Source organism: Mauremys mutica, chromosome 6, assembly GCF_020497125.1.
Source record: "Mauremys mutica isolate MM-2020 ecotype Southern chromosome 6, ASM2049712v1, whole genome shotgun sequence".
Classification (NCBI taxonomy): domain Eukaryota; kingdom Metazoa; phylum Chordata; order Testudines; family Geoemydidae; genus Mauremys; species Mauremys mutica.
In genome coordinates this window covers 15,939,600-15,954,162 of record NC_059077.1, presented here as the reverse complement: position 1 = coordinate 15,954,162, position 14,563 = coordinate 15,939,600, and the positions used below count along the sequence as shown (strand labels likewise).

The 14,563-nt window shown below is 39.7% G+C and overlaps 1 protein-coding gene across 2 annotated transcripts in view; it reads right to left on the bottom strand.

The window, feature by feature from the left end:
- Positions 1–7,102: 7,102 nt before the first annotated feature.
- ME2 (malic enzyme 2) overlaps positions 7,103–14,563 on the bottom strand; it is a 45,918-nt gene continuing 38,457 nt past the window's right edge. For both annotated transcript variants that reach the window (XM_045020168.1, XM_045020169.1), the window contains exons 13-16: positions 14,269–14,371; positions 13,356–13,426; positions 11,869–11,967; positions 7,103–9,711 (exon numbers count right to left, since the gene is read on the bottom strand). In XM_045020168.1, the coding sequence (XP_044876103.1) occupies positions 9,547–9,711; positions 11,869–11,967; positions 13,356–13,426; positions 14,269–14,371 (438 nt within the window). In that variant the 3' untranslated portion in view covers positions 7,103–9,546. The remainder of the gene's footprint in view (positions 9,712–11,868; positions 11,968–13,355; positions 13,427–14,268; positions 14,372–14,563) is intronic.

The following is a 14,563-nucleotide window of genomic DNA, read 5'->3' as shown; positions in this document are numbered from 1 at the left end:
CCATCCTGTAACTGATGCCGTCTGTTTCTGAGGGAAGAATTGTTATGTAGTTAAAGCACACAACAAGATCAACATTCTATTCTCAGCTGCACCACAAACATACTAAGTAGCCTGGGACAAGCCCCTTTAACTCTCTCTGCTTGTTTCCCTGTGTTGTCAGATGCCACCAGTGTGATGCTCATCTCTATTCAATGATGATAACAGTCAGCTGTGTGTGTGTGTGTGTGTGTGTGTGCGCGCGCGCAGTCCCAGCTCTGCGCAGATAGGTGGCACAGCAGATCTTGAGCAAACCACCCAATGACCACAGACTCTAATAAGGTACGAAGGCACCCAGCCAGGTTTATTGTCAAACGAAGCACAGTAATAGTTTCCTGCAGACTCTACAGGACATACTACGAATATGTGCCCCCTGACAATGGACCGGCTCAGTCAGTGGCGGGATTTGCCACTGCTCCCTAGGCCAAAGACATCCACTCAGGGATGCATTCTTATACACAGGTACAGACAGGTTTTGCATCATTGAACGCACTGAGATACAGCCCCTCTATGCATTATGGTGTTGCCTTTCTCATGATGCAGATTGGTTTGAACAAATAAGTCTATCCATCATACTGTCTATTCATTGTATTGTCCTTTCATATTATCTATTCATCATATTGTCCTTTTATACTGTCTTTAGACTGGGTCTGCCTGTTGTTATCCATGTGGATGCCGTCCTGGCATACATTCATCTTATTAGTACTTACATGTGTATATGCTCTTGCCTCTGGCTCACAGCCTAACTTTGCTTTATGTTAGCAATATCTTGACCATTACTTCAGTTCAGGCCTCAGGCCTCACACCAGGCCTCTGATACCAACGGTTTATGTCTCAGGGCCTCATCTTATTACACCCTGGTTGTACAATAAGGTTAATAGTTCTATAATTCACAGGATTTTCAGAGGTACAAGACACCTGCAGCTCCAACTGAAGTTAACTGTGCATGTTCAGCTCCTCTGACTATCAGGATCTAATCCTTATAAATCCCTTGAAAACACTTTGTTGGAAGGCATTATAGAAGGTACAAAGTATTAATCTAGCTTCTCCTTCCTCTTGGATATTTATGCCTTCATCTATGTTGTTTCTTACCCTCATTGTGTCTTTGTACACTCTTGTTTTTTATTCCAATTCCCCATAAAATACACTTCTGCTGTTCAGTCTTTCTATGATAACCCAAATAGACAATATTTTAAAATTACTGGACACTCAACCTGTGTGCCTTCTGTGTCTGAATCCCTCTATGTTGGTTATACTAAAGCTTATTGGGGTAGGGACTGTGTAGTCTGTGAGAAAAGCATCAGGCATATCAATCAATAATAATAAAAAGATTATAGATTTGGGAAAGTGTCAAACACCCAAACTCTGTTTTTATACTATAACCACTATATGGAAAGTGATTCTCTGAGATGCAAGGAAGGAAAGAACAATGACCTATTAGTAAGCAATTGTAAAAAAAATAAATTATAAGGTCATCCTGCCCCATACTACTTCTTGGAAGTAAGAAAGCCCAGAAAGAAATAGAAGCACAGTAAGTCTACTGCAAGTCTCGGGATACAAGGAGGAGAAAGAAAACTAAGGCTGCAGAGAGGCCACACTGGACTCTACCCCTCAAAACTACCACACAGTAGAGTTCCACAGTGGCACATTTGGACTACATGGAGCTTCATGTGAAAGGAGGCCTGAATGATTCCACAGCTGATGGCTAATAAGATTCTGTATATTGGCCCTTTAAGACTGGCTACAAGTTGAGCATCCTACCACCCCATTCCATGCCCCTCTACTTATTGGGTGCCTCAGCTGGTTACTTAGGGTTTGCACAGGGGAGCAGGAGTTGGCCCTAATAGAACTCTGTCCCCTTATTTGCTTTAGTGGAACAGAACTACAGAAGTTGGTCCATAAAATTTTAAGCTGCCTCAATTTTCATTAGGGTCTCTTCCCATGTTTAAAAGGATTCCTTCTTCCATATGGTTATCCTGCAGAGTCTGCTGCAGATCTGACCTTTCAGTTGTGTGAATCTTGATGACATTTTTGTTACTGTATATTGAAAGCAAACAGTATTGATTGTACATATCTACATAGTCTGGAATTTTATGTTCTTTTCTGAGGAAAGCTCACAAAGGCTTTTACCTCTGTAAACTATTTTTAAACTGTGAAGATCTTATAGCTTTTAACTTTTATTGAAGTTAATTCCCTGGGGAAGTCCTTTCTCCTAATCTTAGGATTCAGATGTTGCAGAATTCTGCAGCTGTAGGTATAGCAACATAACTGTAACTGTCACCAGAACTTTTGAGCAGCCAGGGGTTGTAATAATAAATTAATCCTGGCCTAGCGATCAGAGCCCTGGACCAGATTCAAGAGACTTTGAGTCTATTCCTGGCTCTGCCACTGACCTGCTGGATGACCATGGGCAAGTCACCTCTTGTGCCTCAGTTTCCCCATCTGCAAAGTGGGCATAATGATACTGACTTCCTTTATAATGTTCTTTGAGATCTACAACTAGAAAGTGTAGAGAAGATCAGGTATGCCTGCAGGAATATATTTGAGGTCAAACGTTAACCGATTACTTTAAGGCCTGGAATAAAAAATATTGTAGGTCAGGACTGAGGGGCATTGACATAGCTGTATGGGGGATACTTGCACAGGACATGCTGTAGGACATTGTTGCTCACTTACATTGGCACTGAAATCCATTAGAACAGAGTAAAAATGCAAGATTCTCTCAAGCAATTTAGTATCACTTTTGGACAGTGCTATATATTGAGCAGATACATTATTTTAAGAATAAAACAGAATCAAGCATAATTTGGGCAAAGGAAAATGCGTTTTACTAAGAAAATAGAAGACCAGAACACACATACCAGGACAGGTACAATATTATAAAAGGAGAAAAAAAAATTCACATTTCAACACAATTTTTGTTTCAGCTGACCCCTGACCCTCCTGAAATAAATCAAATCCTAGATTGAATTTGACATCCTAAAGAGTCCCTTTGTCTAGACTAGAATTGTTCACACAAGCATTCCCAATATAGAGCGATATCTTTACAGCATGTTAGAAATAAACAACCATTAATTTTGCCATTTATTTTGTTCCAGAAAAGCAGGCTGATCTACTGTGTGTAGTCTGGAGCAGGGTTACCATATTTTAAGTTCCAAATACAGGACACTGTCAGGGGAAGGAGAGTACAGTTTCTTTTTACTTTGAATATCTAACATTTATAAACAAGTGTAATGGCCTCAAAAATAAATGTAAATCAAATTTAAATGCACCTTTTTACATGCAGTCAGTCCTTTTCTACTGCCTTCTTCCTGTTGTGCCATGAAAGTCTTTGCAAGATGTGTGCCTGAAGTTGTACTGTACAAGCAGGATCCCTTTCAGCGACTCAACAGTCAATACCATGCCACCCTTACTTCTATGCTGTTGCTGGTGGCAGCACTGCCTTCAGAGCGAGGCACCCAAACAGCAGTCACTGCTCTCCGACTGCCCAGCTCTGAAGGCAGCGTTGCCACCAGCAGCAGCACAGAAGGGTGGCAAACCAGTAAACATGCATGCCAGTATTAGGGCACACCAGCAATTGCAGTTCTACCAGAATTTATGTTGAAAAAAGGACGAGCAAGGAAAAAATCACAGGACATTTGTTCATATTTCAAAAAATCTGCCCGGATGGAGATCAGTGGACCAAAAAAGAGGTCATGTGTGGGAAAACTTGAATCTATGGGAACCCTAGTCTGGAGAGTAATTTTGATTTCCATTTTTGTTATAGAGTAATTTCTTTAAGGACAGATGAGCCAAATTCTGAAAAAACGATTGAGTGCCTATATAACACAATGAGTTGTGCCCCATGAGAGGCCTTGATCCCTGCTCCCATTGAAGGCAATGATAAAACTCCTACTGACTTCTGTTGTGGAGCTAGGAGAAAATGAGCTGGATTCTATTCCATCTTATGTATCAGCAACACAACTGGTACAAAAGTTCCAGTCAGCCACACCTGTACAAGCCTGTTGAAGGCAATGTGAGTTCACAGCTTCCAGGCTGTGTGTGCAAGGGGTGGTAGCTAGAAAAAAACAACTTTCTACCTGTGCACTGAGCACATTTGGTCTGGTGTCAGAGAGATAAATATGGAACCTCATGAGGCCATTCTTAGTCATTTTTCAGAACAGAACTGCATGTAAAAATATCTGTACACAGTATGCTAAATTCCCTCCAGTGCTTATATAGGTGCATAGGCTTTGGACTGCTAGCAAGTCAAAAACGCTTCCATGAACAGAGGTTTTAAATGAGTTCCAGCTCTGATCCACTGAATCAGAAGATACTAAAACATATCCCTCCAGAATAAGCACTACTAGGCTCCATCAGCACCAAACACTGTGCTTCAGAAGGTAACAGCAGCAAGAAGAGGCCCATATGTGCCACCCTGCCCATTTGTAGGCACCGAGATATTATGGAGACATGAATGTTAGAAGTACCTAGATAGGTCAAGATGGACACATACATAGCTATAGACAGATGACTCTTCTACCAGAGGCATGTTACAACAGCATTCAGCTGGAGATGCTACTGGTTTGGCATTAAAGCCCAGATCTGTTTTTGTATGTTCAATCAATAATTATTCACTAGTTAGATGTTTTTCCTTTCTCCTGCATTCATCGTACAATAAATAGATGTAATGGGCAGGATTGATGTTGTGAAAGTTCTAATACAGCATTTGTGGCAGTTGTGGGCATTATATAAAAAACAGAGAGCAATATGATTTGTAAACTTTGGTGTATCATTTAGAATCATGAGACTATTACAGTCTGAATTTTTTTATTCTCACATTTCATACTGAAAAGACTGCTAGATGACAAAATGAAATGATATTAAGAGCGTGATCCTGCACCAATAAAGTAATGGGAGCAGGACCAGGCCCTAAATGAAAGGAGATAGTTGCTTCTTTGTGCCTACTTAAAATCCAGTCTGAGCAGAGATACATGGCTGTATCTGTATGACAGCAATGATGCCACTGTTAACTTGGCAATAATCCAATTCTCTCACAGTAATATTCCTTAAAGAACAAGACTACTATTTAGTAAAAAAGGAGCACTTGTCCTTTATCCCTTCATTATATTTTCACACTAAAAGAGTTAGTGATTAAGAATCACTTCACCCCCTCCTACAGAAAAAAACACGCTGGAAAAAGTACAAAGAACAAATTCATCTGCTTGGGGCAAACAAATTAAATACTGATGCAGGTGAAACGATACTTCACTTACAACATTTTCCCATTAAAGCTTGTAAAATGCATAGAACATCATTCAACATCATTGTATGTGGCAAGTTACACTTTTGTATTAACTGGATACAACATTTGGCTTTAACACACAGTTGTTAGCCAAAAGTAGTATAGACTATACAAAGCTTTCAAATGCTTTTTATTGAGCAAGTATATTTTCAGGAGACAAAATGGGTGAGGTAATATATTGAATATATACTTTATTGGACCAACTTCTGTTGGTGAATGCAACAATCTTTCAAGCTACACAGAGATCTTCAGGTCTGAAGCACTCTGTGTAACTTCGAAAGCATGTCTCTTTCACCAGCAGAAGTTGGTTCAATAAAAGATATTACCTCATCTACCTTTTCTCTAATATCCTGGGACCAACTCAGCTACAAACACCACTGCAAACAACATGTATATTTTGTACAGTTAGGCCATGTTCCCTTAGTTACTTTTTGTGTGTGTGCGCACATTCCTTTCACTTGTAACACAGATGTTTCCCTCCTTTGTTCTCTAAAGGACTGACCCTGGTCCCACTGATGTGAATGGGAACACAACTGGGACCAATCCTGGAAGAGGCTCAGCACCCTCAGCTTCATCTCAGCCCCTTGTCAGAAGTGCTCAGCACTATATAGGACAGGGAGTGGAGGAGAGTTAAAGCATTTGTTCTATGTGCACAAGTCACTGGGAGCGTGTGCAGATTGAGGACAGGATCAGGCCCTTAGCAAATGATTTTTAAAGACACCCATATGCCTATTCTGCACCATTCAGTGCTACAGAATGCAACACTAGCAATACAATTTTATTTTCTTTGGATTAAGATCATTTCCTTTATTGATAAATGTGTATAACTACCTTTGATAATGGCTGGAAAGCAAAATCAGAATTATGTTAAAATATGAAGCTGAACTCTATGGGGTTTACTTTCCGGATGACATATCAGTGAATTTTCAATAGTTTAATTAATGCTCTTAGGTAGTTTGAATGAACTTATTAAATATGATAATGCATGGAATCTCTCTCATCCTTTTCAGCATGTATTTAAAAATAATAAAAAGGAAAAGTGAAATGCATCCAAAGTAGGATTACCTGAGCTGGTACCTCTGTCACAAATAGAAAACACAGCGGTGGTAAATTACATGTATACTCTTAGGCCCTAGTTATGATCCAGTGATAACTAAACAACAAAATCTAGTCACAAGTTGCAAGTTAGATGAGATCTGTGTACTCGTAACTAAGTTAAAACCCTGGACTTCTATGATCTTTACCCAGTTGCAGAGACATAGTCAGATCCTACATACATTAGAACTTTGAAGCATTCTGTACCCAGATCAGGGAACAACCGTATTTTAAATATGTCTTCTGTTTCAGTTATAGATGTAGTATAGACAGGGACAGGCTTAGACAGGAGAACTATGCTCCCTCCTCTCCTTTTCAGTGGCTTCTTGTATCTCAAACAAAGTTTCAAAAACATTCACAACTGGTCAATGCCACTACAAGTCACTTTTGAGCAATGTAATGCTCTTGGCTCCTACAGATGGAGGACAGCAAGAAAATAACAGAGTATGTTTTGCGAAAACAGGAAACCTGGTCCACACCTTTATTGGAAGTGCCTGCCAATTTTTTTCTATGTTTTGGCTGACAGTATCAACTGCTATCCTTACAGCCTAGGGCAGCAGGTCAGTCAATGCCACTCTTGAAGGGCCTAATTTTCAGAAATGCAGAGTACGTACAGTTCCCAATGACTTTGAATAGTGGCTGCTCAGCTCTTCTGAGAAATATAAATGGAAATATGTATGTTTCTATTTAGTCACAAGGTACAACCTTCCCCCAATGGCTGAGCACACAGTCTCTGCAGTCATTGCTGACCCAGGATACAGAAGACTCATCTTCAACACATGCCATGAGGGCAACATAGGGAGTGCTTATTTTGTTCTTTGTTAAATTCACATTTTCACTGGAAGGAGTGGGGAAATGTTTGTTGCACGTTTACTTTAATACAGTTACACACAAATAATTAATTCTCAATTCATGCTTTGGTGAGATTTGAGTTTTTCAAAAGACCTGGTAGTTATTTTCTGTACTAAATAAATAATGATCCCAGAATAAGATTCAAGTTTAAATTAACTTATAAATACACTAGAAACAAAGCATCGCAAAAATAGATGAAAAGGAATTATTTGTAAAAACACCATCTTGGTCTTTTTTATAGATATATAAATTGCAAACCTCATAATTCACAAAACACAGTGATGTAGAATTTAGAGCCACCTCCACACTCTATTTTACCAAAACCTCAGTATATTGTCAAGTAATTTTTCCATCACTGAGATATTTGGAAAAAGCAGTCTTCTCTCCTCGCCTATTGAAAATCTACTGCAAACTCTACTTTTCTTCCTCTCACCTTTTGCTCTTAAAAAGATTAAAACAATCAATCCATGTTTTAAAATCACAACAGAGTAAGCAATAAAAGGATGGAGGGCTCTGCACCCTCTTCAAGGAGGCATGGTGCCTGTGCTTCCTGCTGTGCATACATTTGCCATGGATAAATTTATTCATGTATCTGGATCTTGGCTTCTAGCCTGTCAGTTCAGCCAGAAGACCTATTTATTTCTGCCATTGGTTCTTGACACAGCAAAACTCCAGTAAAGCATGCGGTTCCCTTTGTCTAGTCTTATGCTACCCCTGCTCTTAGGGGATGGTTTTAACAAAGTCACAGACAACCAGCAATAACCACATTCTGTGTCTACTAATGTAGAGAACTGGATTTCACTCAGACAGTAGATGGGAGGGAAATGAGAAGGAACCCAAACAATAATATCCACATCAAATTCAGGGCCTTCAATGCAACAGGAGGCTAAGCCTGAATGACTCAATGAGAAAAAAAAAAGAACTAACCTAGCAATGATCTGGCCACAACTTCTGATTTCATATGGAGTAACTTGATAGAAATTAAATTAAAGTCACATTCTGTGGCGTGAAGAGGAACAAGGGATTGACTGAAAACTTTTGAAAGTCAGACTTTTCGAGTCTTCTATTCACGCTGAACTACTGGGAGTCTATCGAGTGAAGACTGTAGGAAACATGCAATCAAACCACTGGAAGTGCACATATAAACAGCTGCCTGCAGCACCCACTGTTCCAGCTTTATCAGCAACAGAAAAAAGGAGGGAAAATAACCTTTGTTCAAAGCACCAAGTAGGTCTGTTTTGGTCACTTCTGTTCAGTGATGGGTCACCTGGCTCTACACACTCCTCATGTGAAAACAAAGGATGTAAGTTCTAGGAAGAACACCATGCTGAGAGGGTTGCTTAAAAGTAACAGAACCTTAAAAAGAAAACAAATCAAACCAAAATCTTTTGGCAGATAATTTCTGAGTTCTGCAGCTAAACTGAACCACCCGTAGCTTCCACAACTCACTATGAAGGATTCTGTAGACTGCTTTATAAACTGCATCTCAAAAAGTAGAATAATCGGCAATAGTTTACTTTCTTTTGCTTACATAACCCCCCCCACACTATAATGTGATTATTTTCAGACTTTTCAAGAATAACTTTTTTCAAACTAATTCACAATTGTTTCTAATAATAAATTCTATACAACGATTAAACCGTAGAGTACAAATATTGTTGCAAATTTCAAATGTGCACACAACAGTGGCCTCCCCACAGCCAAGAATTTCCAAAGCAAGACCACAGAACAGAGTGGCTGAATGAAGCATGGAAACCTGGACACATGTAGCTTTGTTCTGCAGATGGAACAGAATCTGCCATTTGGATACATCTGGCCTTTTTTCTTGACAGATTCTTTCTGTGATGCCACAATTCATTGTTTGTGATGACAATGAAGAAACTAGACAGAAGACTTATTATGAAAAAGCAAAGGCAAATATCTTGGCAATCAGCAATGATGAGACGGAGAATACAGTTCATTATCATTTGTCTATGGCTAAAATACCATTTAAAAATTCTCTGATGTGAGGAGGGCTCTAAACTTGAGTTACAACATTACTGTAATTTAAATTAATTTTGGACAGCTATACCATTCATGTGATGTGAGCCATCACCAGTATAGTTGATCAGATTCTTATGGGAAAAAATCAGTCACGCAGAAAAATGAGGGGGTGGAGGGGAGACAACAAAATGAGGGAAAATAAGTTACAAGTTGCAAAAGTCATTATCGTAAATTGGTCTGAAAAGGATTCCCTGCAGAGTAGAAGACAGCACCCGAGGAGTGCGATCTTTTGTATGTCAGTGCATTTCAGACGGCTTTGCCGTAGACACAGGCCAGTCATACACGTCTGGCATGAAGGATTCGTATTCGTAGCTCCAAATCTTTGATAGTATATATTGGTTCTTGTCTGCAGGTTCAGGGTAATGGAAAGCCATGTTGTTTGCGTACATAAATTCCATAACCTGAAAAGTTAAATCAATGTACAGTTTGTGCCCGTTAATACTTTTTTGGATGATATACTAGGAAAACAGAAGAGATCTTCAGCTAAGCTAGTGAAATTAGATGTATTAAAAAAGGATTAGTCGAGGGTAGTAGATAGTGTCAAATAAAAACCACACTCCTGATTGTTTTTTTACCTCTCATTATTACAAGTATCCCCATGCAAGGAAAAGGGCAGTATCTCACTTTAGTGCTCAAAAGAGAGTGTAAAAGGGGGCCTGGCTTAGGTATTGGCTGGTGCTCGAAGTCCCTAAGAAGGCATGGCTGGCAGCCAAAAGGTAATGGCCAGCTCCCCAGATTGTTTATGTATATGCTACGGACCTGCAGGATGTGCAATGTGCAGGTCTGGGGTGCACTCTACTTCTGGAAGGCAGCAGAATGCTCACCCATCTTGGATCCCTCCATTGCGCGTGGCCTGGTGAGGAAAATTTGAGGAGCACAAGATACATATGCCACTATCCCCACTCTCTAGGGAAGTGCAGACAAGGGAAGGATTTGGCCCTTAGTACCTCTGTTCTTTTCAAAGTGGAGAATACATTTGTATTTTTAATACAAGAAGTGGCACTTTTATTCTCTCTCTCATATTAGCGATTCCAGAAGATCTTATATACTAAAAAGATTACTACGATACTTTTGACATCTTATGCAGTGGAATTAACTGTTCTAAAGAATGTTTGATACACAATAATCAAGTATTTTTCCTATACATCCTTTCAGCTGAGGTAGGAACACACACTTTGAATGCAGCCATACAGCAAAATCTAATGTTCAGATAAAGTATCATTATGCACACTTCTGGGGCACCCATGAAGCCACAAGCTACATAAAGCATCAACACCATCTAGGAGAATGACAAACTATCGTCCTTGTCTCAAATTAAAGCCAGTTACTTATGGGACCATTCTGCGACTCATAAGTTAGGCAAAGGCATGCTGAAAGAAAATCTTGCAACATGACCTAAAGGGTGTATGGCTAGGGCTCATTTTGACTTCTGGTGTCAATGACTTTCATAGCTGGTGGCCCTTGACTGAAACTACTCTGTTCCCATGAGTTCAAATCTGGGCTTCAAAAGCTAGAGAATCCCTTATGGACAGAACTACAATAGCTTACGCGAGAGGAAGAAACATTTCTAAAGTCCTAAAAGGACTAGAATGTGGACCAGAACCTTTTAAGGAACCTAGAACTGGAATGATATCAAAGAAATCAAAGGAACAAAGTTTTGACTAGTGATCATTACCAGCATATAAATAAACTAATATTTTATAAATCTCCCTTATTATAGCAGAATCATAAAAATGTAGGGCTAGTAGGGACCTCAAGAGGTCTTTTCTCATCACACCGCTCTGGGCAGGATTAAGTATACTTAAGCCACCCCTGAGAAGTGTTTGTCTAACCTGTCTTAAAAACCAGTATTGATGGGGATTCCACAACCTCCTTAGATAACCTGTTCCATTGCTTTACTGTCCTTATAATTAGAAGTTCTTGCTAATATGCAACCTAAACTAACTCTCACGTGCTGCAAACTAAGCTGACTGCTTTGTGTCCTATCCTCGATGGATATGGAGAACCATTGATCGCTGTCCTCATTATAACAATCTGTTACATATTTGAAGACTTATCAGGCCCCCGCGCGGCCTTCTCACTTCTTTCAACCTTTCCTCATAGGTCAGGTTTTCTTAACCTCTTATTCTGTTGCTCTCTTCTGGACTCTAATTTGTTACCATCTTTTTAAAAGTGCAATGCCCAAAACTGGCATAAAACTCCAGCTGAGGCCTCACCAGTGCAGAGCAGAGTGGGACAACTACCTCCTATGTCTCACATACAACACTCCTGTTACTATATTCCAGAACGACATTTTTTGCAACAGCATCACATTTTTGGCTCATATTCAATTTGTGATTCTCTATAACCCCCAGATCCTTTTCAGCAATACTGCTGCCTAGTCACCTATTCCCCATTTTATATTTATGCAGTTGATTTTTCCTTCCTAAGTGTAGTACTTTGCAGTTTTATCAACAGCCTGAACGCTAGTCTGTTCTTTTTTGTCCCAAATATCATGCTATAGAGCTTGGGAAGTTTATATAATATACAGTGTATCTTTTAGCATACTATCGACTTACTTTAACAGCAATGCAAATAGAAACTTCTTTGATGTTGGACAGTGGTGGATAAAGCCTTCCATGGGCAAGTTCCTCATTAGTCAACTGGTCTGTCAATGCCTGTATAAAAAACAAATATTAGCAATTTATGGACCCCTCTCAGGAGGCAATGCATCACTAAGCTGCAAACAGAGGAATGTGTTTGAGAGTTCTTACTGGTACAGTTTACCTGAAATACCTTTAAAAGTGCTTGGTATAAGTCAGTCAAAGCCTCAAAAATTACTATAAAGATGCATGCTGCAATCTGTATACAAAGCAACAAGCCTCTCCCTTATTATTGTTGTTGTTGTTAAGATTTTTTAGCATCTCAGCTGAAGTCAGATGTTTCTTTGCTGAAGTGTCAACATCTCAATGTTAACGACAGTAAATAGGTAAATTACAAGGGAGCCACTGCACTGCAGGGTTGGCCCATTTAACATGGACACACAAAATGATGGATCCCATCATTCCACTCACATCAAAATAAAACAACATAAATACGTAAATATAAAAAGGAATGGGGGAGATGGAAAAACAGAAAAGAAGCTGCAGAAGGTACCGGTAATAAAAGAACGAAACTGAAATGACAACAAAGATTGGACAGAGCCCCTTTGTTCCTATGTTTGCAATAAAAAAGAAAAAAAACACAATAAAAACCACACACACTGTATTTCAGGGTTTAAGACTTTTTTCCTTTCTATCTTTGTTCTGTCTTGTAGCTACTCTCCCCTCGGGCAACCCTAAAAAGCCCTGGCTACAAATTCTCCCAGTAATATCATCCAATCATCTTATGGATCATTTTTTCCCCCTAAAGTGCAGAGGCTCCTGCTGGTGAATCAAGTCCATATAGTTGGACTACACATGGGAATGTAGGGAGATAAAAGAATATCAGCCCTAGAGCTGGTCAATAAATGGGGTTCTTCCCTACCTTTGTGGAAAATTTAATTTTTTTGTTGGAAATTTGAGAACCAAAATATTTTGGCCAAAAATGTTAAATATTTTGATTTGGAAATGCTGCTGCAGTGGCCCATGTGTCCATTCTCCTCCAGGGGCCAAGCTCCCTCATTGAGCTCCCATGATGCACCATGGTCTCCCCCTTTGGAGAAGGGAGGCGGTGCATCATCAGAATCCCTGGCTATGGTGCATCACAAGAGACGTAGTCCAGCCAGAGAGCACAGTCCATGGAGGAGAATGGGAACACAAAGTAACCAAACTACAATTCCCATGAGGCACTGCAGCTGCATTTGCAATTTGAAATATTTCATATTTCAGATATTTTTTTTGTCCAAAAATAGAGTAACATTTTTGTCATGAGCAGACATTTCCCCCAAAAATATTGATAATCAAACCCCAATTTTCTACTGAAAAAACATTTAAGTGGAAAATTTTTCATCAGTCCAACTCAGCCCATCATGTCAAAGGGACTGACTTCGCCTTTCAAAAGCCATAATCTATGTTTGAACACATACCTTTGCAGCCTCAAGGAAGACCTTATCACTAATATGCCGAACACCGCTGAGGATTACAGCCAGAGCCACACCTATAATACAATTATTGATAATATTATGATAAAATCATTTTTAATGCACAGCCCCATCATTGACAGGGTGTAAGAAATGCAGACAACCATAAAAAAGTGTTTCAGATTTATGGATATGATTTTTTTAACCTCCTCTGTTAAGTGCCAATAGATTCACAGCAAAGGAGAGAGAGAAGTGCTAATTTTGCTACATAAGCAGAGACAGACAGTGGAACACTCAAGTGCTGCGCTGGATTTTTTTTGGTTAATGAGCAAAACTCTTGGTTCATACGTTCACTTTAGTTGAATGTTAAAACACAAGTTCTTAAGACTAGTTACTGGTGTCCTAGGAACATACCAGAATGTGCAACTTTGGGGGGGAATACAGGTTTTGTTTTAAAAAAATTATCCGATGATGCCTCTTTTCCACTATTATCTGTGCAAAAGTAATTAGAAGAACGGCATCTTTATGGAAGCCCCCCCTCCGCGCCAAGAAACAAACACTTTGGCAGGTGGCCATAAGGAAGCAATGTCTTCAATAATATGCCTTGGTTATTTATATTTCTAAAAAGTAATCAAACTGAAACCTGCTAATTGTGCACACAGACAGCCTATGTCACCATATATTCTGATCACTCATCCTCGTCATATCACATATCCTTAACGGCCTCCATTTATTTATTGTACTCATTAAGTCTTGTCTCAAACTAGACTAAGCTCTTCAGGGCTGAGAAGGTGTCTTACTGTGTGCCTGTACAACGGAGCCCCAGTCCTGACTGGAGTCTCTACGCAATGCTGCAGTATTAGTAATAACTCTGAAATAATCTAATCTTAAAGTGGAAGAACAGAATTCTCGATACTACCTGGAAAAATATAGGCATTGTTTCCCTGGCCTGGTCTGAAGGATCGTCCATCTTTCAAAACCACATGCTCGAACGGACTGCCACTGGCAAACAAACACCGCCCCTGTTAAACAAGAGGGAGTAATTCACAGAGTCTGCGTTACACAAAGTCACCATGAACGAGAGGCTTACCACACCACACTCACAGTCAGCTAGGCCCCAATTCAGTAAAGGTATTAAAGCAGGGATGCCGGAACAGGGGATGCCAGAGGACCATGGCCCCATTACTTTTTACCAGCCATAGGGGCGAGCAACG